Raw genomic sequence first — 14,014 nt, 5'->3', positions numbered from 1 at the left:
TTAAAATCTCTACCCAGCTCCCAAGAGGTACGATGTGATAGCTCCCAAGAGGTGCTATGTGATGGCATTGTAATTTCAGAGTACCATATCTCACAATATTAACATGAATTTGCTAGATAGATTGGTTGGTGATTTGAAAAGTAGCACCCTCACTCTCGCTCAACGATCTCATCTACGGCACGGCATCATGTAATAATTTTTCCCCTCGTGGTGGTGGTGGGTCTTATTTAGAATTGCAAGCACCAACAATGTCAACGTGTGTTGGTAAGACGATTGGACGTCGTAGCACCGACACTGCACAGGCCCTTCCCCCATCGATATGAGTTTTTAAAAGCCCAAGGTTCGGCGGCAACAACAACAACTACTACTACTGAGATCATGGGCTCCCAAAAGATACAAACCTTCGATGTGGAGGTGGCCATGAAGCATCCGGCGTCTTTGGTGTGGCAGACTTATGTGAAGAACCTTCAGAACGCGCCATCCCTTGTTTTCTCTGGGCACTTCGACAAGGTGGAGTACCTTGAAGGGCCGCCTCTGGCGAAGGGAGGAGTCCTGCTAGCAACATATCATCCTTGTGAGTACCATTACTATAATAAACACACACACACACACACACACTTGCACTTTGACGATTCTCTCTTGTTGTAAAAGCAGCTCAAAACATAATATAATATATATAATGTCGTGTTTTTGTGTTGTTTCATATGTATTATTTATAGCCGTCCCTCACTATCGCTACATCAAGCTGCGGTGGGACGAGATGGACCACGACAAGCATTGCTTCAAGTGTACGCTCGTGGCTGGAGGCGCCCTCGGAAAACACTTCGCACACTTGGCCTACTCCTTCCAGATCCTGCCTTGCTCTGATCATGGCTCCTCCTGCGTCACGCACTTCACCGTGGAGTACCAGGACATAGGACAACACACCTTCCACGACTTCATCAAGGAGGAACTTGAGAGAATCTGCAAATCTCTTGACTCATACCTCAGCTCATCAGCTGTTTAAAACATCATCGCTCGGGACATGATGTTGCAATATAATAACATGGTGCGCCCTCATACATATATTATGTAGGGTAGAGGAGGTGCATACTTTCATCGTTGTTGTTGAATCGCTCTTCGCCCTCATATTATAATAACGGTGCATCCTCGTATTATATTATGCAAGGCTTATTACTCTCATCGTTGTTGAGAAAAAATATATATATATATATATACATATATATCTATATGTCTTCGCCCTTTAAACTTCCTATAATTGTGTAATTAGCGTTTCGGCCCTAAAATAATTTGGCTTTGATCCTCGTGGTGGCCACCTCCTCTCCTTATAACAATCAATTGGAACATGTTAAATGAGCACACACCATTCCCAAAGAGCAACTCCAGGGACGATGATTTAGAAGGTTCACCTTGATAACATGCTGCCCTCTCACGATGCTTTCCACTACCATAACATTATACTCCTCATGTTGGGGAGACACAATCATATAGCAACTAATCATCATGTGTGCAACAAATCGAAGCACAAAACAAACTTGCAGAGCAATGTGATCGCATAAACCGTATTTGAGCACGTATATAACAAAGCATACTCAAACCTGGTTTACATGGTCCAGGGTTCTTTAGAGCTCATATATACAACCTGGATATATCGTGGAATCCAATTGCGGTGGATAAGAAATCTCATGTACTTCCTCTTAGCACCTTGGCTGCACATGTTTTCTCACCCTTGTACAACAAGAAAAATAGCCCGGGCTATCTTTCGACCAATGGTTACTTATGAGATTTTTTTCACTATTATGTAGGTTACTCTGTAGGTTCACATGGTTTCGCTAGCCAACTACAGCATCACAATACCACCATCACGCTACATAAATTGTATCCTCAAATAATAATGCAATGAGCCTGAATATGTCATCTCAAATCACACATGTGTAATTCAGTCTTGGAGGTTAAAATCTTCTCCTCATTTTTAGCAAAGAGGTTACTCTGAGTTGGAATGTTATAAAAACCATTTATAACCAAGTATGCATTTATTTTCTCATACCTTAACTTGCATACTTTAGATTTCTACCTGCTCTCAACAAAACCATGAGGTTGAGATACATAAACGTCCTCATGCAAGTCACCATTCAAGAAGACAGAGTGGATATCCAAATGATGTGCATTCAAACCATGATGGGATGCCAACGTAATAATGCACCTAATTGTAGTCATACAAGATGTGGATGCAAAGGTCTCATCAAAATCTATACCCTTAACCCTTGAGCGTAACACTTTGTCGCAAGCCTTGTCTTGTAGTGATCTCGACATTACCATCAACTTCGTACTTAGGCTCATATACCCACTTTGTACCAACAACAATGGCCTTTTTACCATAAGGTAGATCTGCTAAATACCAATTGTCATTTTTGAAGATTGAGTCTTACTTGTCCTCTCCTCATCCTACTTGGCTTGCATGCAATGGATCACTTTCTTATGCTTCCTCAAAATAATTAGATCCCTCTTCATTACATATACTGGCAATGAGAGCATCATCAACAAAAGGGAAGCCATGCACGTGTCCTCCTAGAGGGTAAAGGAGTATTGATTTGCTATCTCGCAATGTTTGCACCAACCATTTTGGCATACTCTTCGACACCGGCATGGCTGTCCTTTCCTTATCCCAAGTGCATTAGCCTAAAAAGAGTGCTTTTTAAATGGGTTTTTTGGAGTGCATCTTTCTCTAAAAAAAATTTAGTTTGTCTAAGCTCCCTTACCACTTCGAAGTATTTTTTCTAAGTGATTTAGACACTGAATTCCTGAGATCACAATGTCTTCTAGCCCTTTAATAGATTGCTTGTTACACCAAGAATATTTTTAGCCATGTGTGTGTGTTGATATTTTTAGTGCATGTGTATGTGCCCTCTACCATCCCCAATGAATCGAACAAGATCATGCAAAGTGCTAAATGATGGAGGCTTACCAATTGATGGGTCAAGAGGGAATAGACCTCCCTGAACCTAGAAATCTACATGCTTCTTTCCTTTTGCACGTAGAGCTTTAAGAAGAATACTTCTTTATGTGCAATATTCTTTGTCAAGTACCAAGTTGATATGGTGTCTTATTCTTCGCCGTCGTATTATAATAATAGTACATCCTCATATTATATTATGCAAGGCTTATTACTCTCATCGTTGTTGTTGAGAATATATATATATATATTTGCTCTTCTCCCTTTAGATTTTATATATTTGAGTAATTAGCATTTCATCCTTAAATTAGCATTTATTTGTGTAATTAGCATTTCGGCCTTAAATTAATTTGGCTTTGGTGTATGGCGACATCCTGGTGGCCATCTCGTCTCCTCATAATAACAATATTGGAACATGTTAAATGAGCACACACCATTCCCAAAGAACAACTCCAGTGATGATGATTTAGAAGGTTCGCCTTGATAACATGCTCCCTCTCATGATGCTTTCCATTACCATAACAGTATGCACATGAACTCCTCAGGTTGGAGAGGCACAATCATATAGCCAGTAATCATCATGTGTAACATATCAAAGCACAAAACAAACTTGTAGCGATGTGATTGCATAAACTCTATTTGAGCACGTATACACTACAAGGGATCGGGCTCATACCCACGCTCCTAGCCGCTAAAAATGACGTGAAAAAAAGTAGCGGACCCATGTATCAGCGCGTGTATAATCGCGGCCACAGACATGCGTGTAAAAGCGCGTGTATAGGACCGTTCAGACGCGCTGATACACAGGCGTATACACGCATTTTGTCAGTTCAGCTGCGCTTAGATGTGCTCATAGTCGCGTCTATACACGTGTTTTGTCAGGTTAGGTGCGCTTATACATGCGTATTTCACAGATTTGACGCATCTATACACGTGTGTTTTACAGATTATCCACGTATATATACGTAACTTTTTACAGATCTGACGAGTTTATATACGCGAATAGAGAGCCAAAAAAAAAAATCCAGAGAGTGCTATTTGGTACCTGAATGCTGTTCCAGCATTCCAGCACCCAATAACACTCTCTGGAATTTTTTTTTGGGTGCATTGGACCATCCACGAGGAAGATTAAGACAAGAACGACATGAATGCATACATTGTCAATACACGATTCAAGACAGACATGAATGCAATACTATCGATTCACGATTCAATATTACTATCAAAATTTTATGTGTACACATATATAAAAGGGAGTCCATATGTCGAAGTAGCCCATGGCTTCAGTTACAAAAATATATATACAACCACATCCTCAATATGGAATGTGATACTATAAGTCTGAGTGCTACTTAGACCCAGATGATGACTCGGTGCTCCCTCCATGCTCAGATGAGCTCACATCGGTCAGAATGTCCGATGAGTAGTGCTCACGTCCACCCTCTGCAGTGGCGGTGGGTGGATCATCAGCAGCTTGTGCCTGTTCAAGTAATATATAGTATATAAGTATATATATATGTAATTCAATAAACCAAAATCATTCGTTTAGAGTTTTCAAGTACCTGTCGACCGTATGGTCTCATGGCCATCTCAAACTGCGCGTCCGTAATATGTCCCTCGGCTCTGAAGATGGCCCACGTGTCACGTCTGTTATGTCGGCAAGCATACCCAGTATCGTGGGCTGTGGGCTTCCTCCCGGTAACCCGTCGCTGTATCATAATCAACACAATTTGTAAGATTAAAACAATCATAGAATCAATGAATTAAGTAAACAATTAAATAAAGTGGCAAGATACTTACGAACTCTGTCTCCCATGACTCGACGCCTCCAGATCCGAAATGCAAAGATCCAATGGTCTCCATCTGGATCTGTCGTGCCTCCACAAGCTGATTTCTCTTCACGCCACCCTCTGCTCGTTTCTTTACCTCCTTCCACTCGCGTTTGTGCGCAGTGGTGGTGGCAGGTTTCTCGGCAGGATAGCCACCCGCAGCTACATTTAGCCCATCATCGTACACGAGTTTTTTAAGGTGAGATCTTTTATTACTTAAGATCTCCCTTATTCGCGTCCTTCCCCATACATCCGAGAATGTAGCATGTGGGGGATTGGGGTACGGACTATGTACAGCCTCTATCACCTCCCCAACTAATCGGCTATTTTGATCTTTAAATTTAATAAAACAATTTCTATACAAGTTTGATACTACCCCATGCATGTACTCCATTACCTCTTTCCTCCTCGCATCCATCACTATCCCGCCCCTATCCGTCACATCGTAGCAGATCACTCCCTCCACCTCTCTCATCTCCTCCTCATCCGAACTGTCTCCTCTAACTCTTCTCCCTCTATCTCCTCTCTCACCGCATGCCCTACTACCTCCCCCACCAAAGCACCCGCCGCATCCTCCACTCCCACTCTTCCTACTGTTGCGGGTGGAGTCACGACTGGGGGATTGTCTACGTGACGATGGCTGTGAGCCGTGACGTGACGGTGGCTCTGAGGGAGTACGTGATGGTGGCTGTGAGCCCTGACGTGACGGTGCTTGGGAGGGTGTGCGTGAGTGTGTCTGGGAGACGAGGTATGTCTCCTCGGTGGGTGTGGAAGAGGAGAAGCTGCATGCCGTCTCGTCAGACTCGTAGGCATAGACGGCAGTGGAGTGCCCTGGATACTCACGGTAGGGGTATAGACACCAGGCATGGAAGGAGGGGGATGGGCATACATGTACTCTGTAAGCTCAACTGGACCAGGATGGCACCCAAAATGATTTAGCATCTCCATCAGCCAATTGCTGTACGCAAATGGATCGGATGAAGAACTTGGAATATCCATAAAGAATCTGCAAAAATAAAAGTATATACATGATTGCATCAAAGCACAAATGCAAGCTAGGCGCACATATGACTTTCCACCATCAAACTGACATCGCTATCTAGAGAATTCACATCTTCAACAACACTCAAAACTATAGAGTTATCCTCCTACAACTCTTCTCAAAAACTACATCATTATCACCACAACATCCATCTTGTGTGGTTATCTTCAAAGGTTGCACACACATTATTGCATGCATGACTCACCATCCTCATGTACATCATGGGCTATCTCTTGACTCACACAAACACCATCATCCAAGCCACCTATCAGCTCTAAGACCATAGAATGGGAAAACATAGTCGCGTGTATACACCCATCCAGAAATGCGTGTATACACCCGTCCAAAAATGCATGTATATGCACGTGAACAGTCTGTGCAGACAGGGTACACGCAGACATACACGCGTTCGTCCATGCGTCCTGCGAAAATTTTTTTTTGAAAGCGACCGACCTCCGACAAATCGTCCTTATAAAAGGCCCACTATCGCCCCTGTCTCACAATCGTTCACCAGATGGCAACCAGAGAAGGAGAAGGACGGAGACAAACCCATAAAGGCAAGAGACAATAGCATAAACAAATCTAAGAAAAGAGACAGGGCAAAGGACAAACTGACTCACCTTCGTCGATTTCCTTCACCCATGTGTGCTCCTTGGCTGCTCCTTGCACTTAGGTTTAGTGCTCTGTTGGAAGAGGCGATGACGAAGGTGAGCAGATCTATTTTTTGAAAATGTTTATTTGGGGAAGGCGGGTTATTTTTAGATTGAACAGGTCATCGCGTGTATTTTTGCGTGTATAATAAATCAGCCACATTTATACACGTGATTTTTAGGATAGCCGCGTTTATACACGTGATTTTTAGGATAGCCGTGTTTATACACGCGATTTTTAGGATGTAGCCGCGTTGATACATGCGATTTTTAGGATGTAGCCACGTTAATACACGTAATTTTTAGGATCTAGCCGCTTTAATACACGCGATTTTTACACTTTCATTAAAAACTAATTATGATTTTGTGTTTTCTGGTTTGTACATAGGATGTCATCAACCTCCTCAAGCAGTTCTGGTGAGGATGAGACAATGCGTCATCATAATTGCGATGTGAACACCATATTAGTGAATTTGGGAATTTCCCAATTCCCATTTTTGAATACTTAAAAAAGGGGACATGGATAACATGTTTTTAAGTTTCTCAAAACCCTATCATATGACCTATCATTGGAAAGCGCTTGAAAAATGGAATCTAAAGAGCTATAAAGCGCTCATTTTGGATTAGTGGTGTTCAAGTTATGGTTAATCCAAACTTTTGACCACGTGTCCCAAACTTGTGGGAAATTCCCATATTCCCCAATATGGTGTTTGTGTGGTTGGGACAAAAGATCAAGTGTATGTGTAATCGATGTCAAGGATGCATTGTACGAGCACGTCAAATTACCTTGAATCACATCTCCATGTATGGAGAATGGAATCAAAGAGGTTTTGAGGTGAGTAGATGTAAATTGATAGTGACTCATGGTATCCAAATTGAGGTGAGTAGATGTAAATTGATAGTATTCAAATGACTCATGGTATCCAAAGTAAATTAATGGAGTTGTAATATATATACTCTAATTGAAGCAGGATGCAGTACCACACCCTAACATGGTGCCCTACGTGCGATGAGATCACGCAAAGCGTCGACGAGATGATGCTAGAGCTTCGGGATCTATTGTCAGAGATGAGTGGGAAAGGGATGACAATAGCCCTGCACCCCACGAAGTTGTGGAAGAGGAAGTGTTTGATGATATGGTGCGGTATCTTTTTAAGGATGATCCCAAAGGTATGGGGACGACGATGATATGGAACCAGAGCATCTTTACAAGGCTTCATCGACACCGGTTTTTGAAGGGTGCACATTCTCTATTTTACGTGCTTCACTTGAACTACTCAATATACAAACAGTTTATGGATGGAGCAACGTAAGTCTTGACGCATTATTGACTTTCCAGGATACAACGATTATTCAGGTAAGAATTCTAATTACCTCCCTACTCTAATACTATTGGCTATATTAATTATAAATATTGACTTTATTATTCTAACTTTTATTTATATTTTAACAGGTTTGAAAACATCGGGTAAACATGCATGTGGCCCTTCGTTAGTACATGAGTATGCTGACAGTTTGTGTAAGACCATATTCGATAATCATCATCGATTTCTCTCGTCAGATCATCCTAAATATGTTGCTAGTAAGAATAGGTATAGTAATGTTTTTCAATCTTGTTTTGTGTAGTCTCTAATTGGATTAAAGGTCACATAGAGCAATCCCTTGTGTAGGTACTCCATTTTTTTTCGGCTACCATATTGGACCCATCTTAAGATCAACCATCTTCTTGATCCCATGCACATCTTCAAGAACGTGGGATCTGGTATTTTGGGAACATGTTATTGATAAACGAGACAATGTTAGCGTACGGGAGGACTTGCAAGTCACAGGACGTATGCGTCAAGCTTGGCCATGAGAGGAGGGTGGGCACGTTCGTCTTCCGCCTATATCAAAGAAAGAGGAGAAGCAGGTAAAGCAGGCCATCACCACTTTGTGTACTCCCACTGGATGCATGAGATCATTGAAGGGAGCCTTTACAACCACTAAGAAAAGAGGTGTTGAGCAACTATATGGGTTGAAGTCCCACGATTGGCACAAAATGCTCCAAGTAAGTGTTTTCCAAGTCTTGTAGGTTAAAATTAAATTTTGTAATGCCATAAACCATACGTACATGTGCTCTTATGTACACAGTTCATACTACCTACTACTAACATCGACCATTGTGCAAATAAGAGTTTTAAAAAATGTATTTATAAGATGGGCGAGCTTGTGAGATATGTAAAACACATGTCAAATCACCCTTCATTATACCTTGCAAAATGAACGTGCATGAGGTATAACGTACTATTCATTTATTTTTCAGATATGTTAGTTCCAAAGCAATTGATCCAGCCATGTTGGATGATGCGCATGTTATGTGGAGGTGGTTTGTTTGGTAGAGGAGACTTTTCCGCGAACCATTCTCACAAGTCAACTATATCTCATTGTGCATTTAGTGGACGAAATTGCTTTATGTGGCATTATGCATGCACGTTGGATGTTCTTCCTAGAGCGCTTCATGAAGACCTTAAAAGACTTTGTGAGGCAAAGTGCAAGGCCCGAAGGAAGCATGGCCGAGGGTTGGTTGATACAAGAGTCTCTTGTATATATTTCAGAATTTCTTGGTCAAGTGGATAGCTCTTTGCCACGACTATGGAGCAATGAAGAGGACTTGAGGATGACCTCTATTGTGCCTCAAGGAAAAGGACAGAGTAAAGTAATTGACAGAACATTGATTGATGATCTCAATTTCACTTGCATCCTTAATAGTGATGTGATGAGCAGATGGGTTACAAGATATGAGGATGCAAAGACAAAAAGGCAAGCAGAAAGCTCTCTTTCGGAGGTAACATGGCTCTCGTAAGACGTACCCTAAGTATCTAGCAACACTTTCGAATGATATCCATGTTGATTGGTTGCATGAGGAAATGGAGAGAGCAGAGAGCGAGACGAGGGGCTGCATATCACGGCGGAAGAATGGGAGTATGCACGAGGATGCATGTTAAAGGTACAACTAATGTTTTGCATTAGTTGTAAGTGATTTGCTTTTAATATTTATTCACATTGCTTACACAAATATTGCTTCTATTTTGGTCCAGTGCACTATGTTCAATGCTATATGGTGTGAAGGCAAGCATTTTCGAACACAAAGAATTGATGAAAAGAGGAATACACAAGATTGCGGTGTCATTAGTAGCTTTGAGGGAGCTAATGGAAAAATGGATGATTATTGTGGCACAATCCAAGACATATTTAGGCTTGACTTTCGTTGCTTCTTTGTGTATATTTTGGATGTCAAATGGCAAATGAACGTGGTGGAAAAAAAGCCTAATGCAACGATAAAACGCCATGCAAGTGGCTATGTAACTATTGACTCTACAAAGTTTTGGCAAACAAAGAAAGATAGGCTCGTATTGCCACAACAATGTGAGCAGGTATGCATTTTTTTACTAATGTGTTTCATGTACATATATATCTAAGCTCGCGTACCCCTTGACTTTTGATATGCTAATTAATTACTGCAGTATGTGTATTTAAGTAGGTTATCTATCTGCCAATGGTGCATGACATTAAATGGTGGTACGTCATCCCTATTGCACCACGTTCCAAAGTGATGTATAATACATTCACTGATATGGAGCATATGGAGGATGTAACAAGCCACAATGAAGATGATGTCGAACATGCCAATGAAGGTGTTGTGATCGATGATCAAGAAATAAGAGATGATCATGATAATGAGGATAAGCGTGCTATTTCTCATGATCATGAGAATGACCCTACCATTGAGGATGATGGTGATGTTGATGAGGATGATCAGGACATCGATACCATTATCAATGGACAGAATATCAATAGTGGAATAAATTTAATCATAGCCTTACAAATTGATCAAATGGATATTGATGTTGATCGTTTGGCAAGGATGGATCTTATTGAAGATGAGATCGAACCCTAACCAGTCCATCACTGTATCGTTCTAAATTGATGACATTTCTATTGTATATGTTGTCTTTTAATTATCTCATGATTTATTTTTGAATATATTTCATTGTTGTAAATGCATGTAGTGGGATTGTGTAATGATATATACTGTAATTTACTATGAGATGGTGAATTTAGTTTTTCTTAATAAAGCGTGTATTGATGCATGTATTGATGTGTGTATTAATGCGTGTATAATTGCGTGTATATACACGCGCTTATACACGTGCTGATAAATGCCAATATACACGCGAATTTAAATGCTAATATACACGCGCCCGATACTAGTCAAATACATGCGCAACCATACACGCGTCCGTAATTTATCGCGTGTATGGAACGCGTGTATGGCAGCATTGTCTTGTAGTGATATAACAAAGCATACTCAAACGTGGTTTACATGGCCCAAGGTTCTTTAAAGCGCATATATACAACTTGGATATATCGTGGAATCCAATTGAGGTGGATAAGAAATCTCATGTACTTTCTCTTAGCACCTTGGCTGCAGATGTTTTCTCACCCTTGTACAACGAGAAAAATAGCCAGGGCTATCTTTTGACCAACGGTTATTTATGAGATTTTTTTCACTATCATGTAGGTTACTCTGTAGGTTCACATGGTTTCGCTAGCCAACTACAGCATCACAATACCACCATCACGCTACATAAATTGTATCCTCAAATAATAATGCAATGAGCCTAAATATGTCATCTCAAATCACACGTGTAATTTAGCCTTGGACGTTGAAATGTTCTCCTCATCATTAGGACATGTGAGCAGCATGTCGCCAATGTATAAAATGATGACATTTTTTTTTTCTTTAGTCCTCTTAACAAAGAATCTACTCTCAGTTGGAATGTTATAAAAAACCATTTATAACCATTAGGGGGCATTTGAACATAAAAAGGGCCTTGTAATTAAGGATCCTTAATTTTAAGGAATTAAGACTAATTTTATTGAGGCTTAAGGAGACAAACCTCATAATGACGCCTACTTTTGGCCCTAAAAGTAGGGGATCTCTCTAGTTTTCCCTCTCTAGGATTTTCACTCTAGGATTCTCTTTCTAGCCACACTAAAACTCTCGAAACATCATCAATCTCATCCATATAGGGGCCCCAAAAATATTTTTTATTACAATTCAAAATAATTGTTTGAAAATAACTTTCAATCGCATTTAATCCACTTTCATTGTGTTTCTAAAGTTCCCTCTAAATTTCATATCAACAGTCATTAAAAGACAATCTCGTTTAATACACTTTCATTGCATTTTTAAAGTTCCCACAAATTCTAAATCAAGTCATTAAAAGACAAGGAAAACTTACATTTTTTTATTTAAAAGTTTAATTTAAATTTAAATTTTCAAATAGGCTAGAAATTTAAAATTTATATTTTATAGCAAACTCACCTAAATCTGTTTGCTTCTTTGATTACTATCACGTCTCCTCGACTCAACAACTAAAAGATTCTCTCTCTCTCTCTCTCGCTCTCTCTCTCAACCTCTCCCTCCCAAGCCCTTGTCTCATTGCAGTAGATCTCTCTTTTAAGCTTCTCTTTGGGATCCAAGCTATCTACCATCTTCCATTGTGTCTACTACGGCACTCACAGAAATAAAAAACACCTCAAATTCATCATGAGTGAGGAAGGTAGACTTGCATATTCGCATCTTGAATGAATATGCACCTATCAGAAAAGAACGTCTAAATGCACAGGAGAAGCAAGAAAGAAGACAGCAGGGTCATTGTAATGTGGATCTTTGGGTTGATGGGTATTTATATCCTAATGGTCCTTCTTCAAATTTCTCTCCAACTTTCACAGACCTATCCTCATTCATTCATTTTGTTGGAGAGGGTGAGAATGGGCTCCTTGGATATTGCAAACGGTTAAGTATATGTGATGTATGGAAGGTTCCTTCACATCCAGTGCTGTGTCTGATGAGCACACAGGTCCTGCGTTCATGGTCAGTTATGATGACCTCACAGATTTGCTACAGGAGGGTGATGTATTTGCTGTTATTGCCAATGAGGGAAATAGCGAGGGAGTAGACTACTATCTGATGAGTTGCACTAGGCCAAAGTGCATCCTTGACCAAGATACAATGGATGATCATGGGTTTTCTTATGATGCCCATAGCATGATTGTGGCAGGCTGGTTCTACCAGCAAATTCGACTTCATCGGGGGTGTCTTGAGTTCCAGCAGTGGAAGTGGGAGTTAGAGGCATTTCAGCTCTCTCATCTAGTGGTTGCTACCAGGCTCACTCTTGTTCGAGTACAGAGCCAAAAACACAGTTCTCACCCTCGTTTTCGGCTTCGAGTGGATGACCATGAGAGCATTCTAGAGCAGTTGAGAGCTAGAGAGGGTGCTGCTGACTAGATCTCTATCTTGATAGAGTGACTAAACTCAGACTAGCTGGGTTAGCTCACTTACATTGTACTTAGATTTTTGGGCAGTGACTAACCTCAGACTAGCTGGGGTAGCTCATTTTCATTATGATGTACTTATTTGATGTTTATATCATTATGAGTTCTCTCATTATTGAGTATCATTACATTTTAGTTGATGTTCTTGATTTTATTATATTTTTTAACACTTTGGCTATCATATTGTTTGTTAAAAATCTCCGTGCTCCGATGGGGACCAAACTTTGCAAGCATGTGGGGGTGGGTCCCCCCTCCATGCTTGCAAAGTTTGGTCCCCATTGGAGCATGTTTGGGTACGATGGTATGGGGAAGGCCCGAGTTTTCCATGGCCTCTTAAGCACTAAGAGACTTCAAAAACCTGCACTGGGCGCTAATTACCAATCCAAACATGCTCTGATTGTGACCAAACTTTGCAAGCATGTGGGGGTGGGTCCCCCCCATGCTTGCAAAGTTTGGTCCCCATCGGAGCATGTTTGGGTACGATGGTATGGGGAAGGCCCGGATTTTCCATGGCCTCTTAAGCACCAAGAGACTTGAGAAATCTGGACTGGGCGCTAATTACCAATCCAAACATGCTCCGATGGGGACCAAACTTTGCAAGCATGTGGGGGGGACCCACCCCCACATGCTTGCAAAGTTTGGTCCCTATCAGAGCATGTTTGGGTACGATTGTATGGGAAAGGCTCGAATTTTCCATGGCCTCTTAAGCACCAAGAGACTTCAAAAACCCGCACTGGGCACTAATTACCAATCCAAACATGCTCTGATTTTATGACCAAACTTTGCAAGCATGTGGGGGTGGGTCCCCCCCATGCTTGCAAAGTTTGGTCCCCACCATCGGAGCATGTTTGGGTACGATGGTATGGGGAAGGCCCTAATTTTCCATGGCCTCTTAAGCACCAAGAGACTTGAGAAATCTAGACTGGGCGCTAATTACCAATCCAAACATGCTCCGATGGGGACCAAACTTTGCAAGCATGTGGGGGGGACCCACCCCCACACGCTTGCAAAGTTTGGTCCCCATCGGAGCATGTTTGTGTACGATGGTATGGGGAAGGCCCGAATTTTCCATGGCCTCTTAAGCACCAAGAGACTTCAAAAACCCGCACTGGGCGCTAATTACCAATCCAAACATGCTCTGATTGTGACCAAACTTTGC

General features: G+C 41.3%; 1 protein-coding gene across 2 annotated transcripts in view; it reads left to right on the top strand.

Annotated features, from left to right (window-relative positions):
- The first annotated feature begins 325 nt into the window (after nt 1–325).
- Nucleotides 326–14,014, top strand: part of LOC147606524 (major pollen allergen Bet v 1-M/N-like) — a 32,626-nt gene continuing 18,937 nt past the window's right edge. The window contains exons 1-2 of one of the 2 annotated variants that reach the window (XR_015264960.1): nt 326–574; nt 720–1,100. Coding sequence is in view for 1 of the 2 variants with exons in the window: in XM_086791907.1 (XP_086648033.1) it covers nt 379–574; nt 720–1,006 (483 nt within the window). In the remaining variant the exon portion in view is untranslated. Of the gene's footprint in view, nt 575–719; nt 1,183–14,014 lie in introns of those variants that run through there. The other variant, XM_086791907.1, reaches the window with a different exon arrangement.

The sequence above is a fragment of the Cibotium barometz genome, chromosome 57, assembly GCF_041138505.1.
Source record: "Cibotium barometz isolate CiBa-2024 chromosome 57, ASM4113850v1, whole genome shotgun sequence".
Taxonomy (NCBI): domain Eukaryota; kingdom Viridiplantae; phylum Streptophyta; class Polypodiopsida; order Cyatheales; family Cibotiaceae; genus Cibotium; species Cibotium barometz.
Note: the sequence above shows the minus strand (reverse complement) of the source record. Positions and strands in the feature narration are given on the sequence as shown.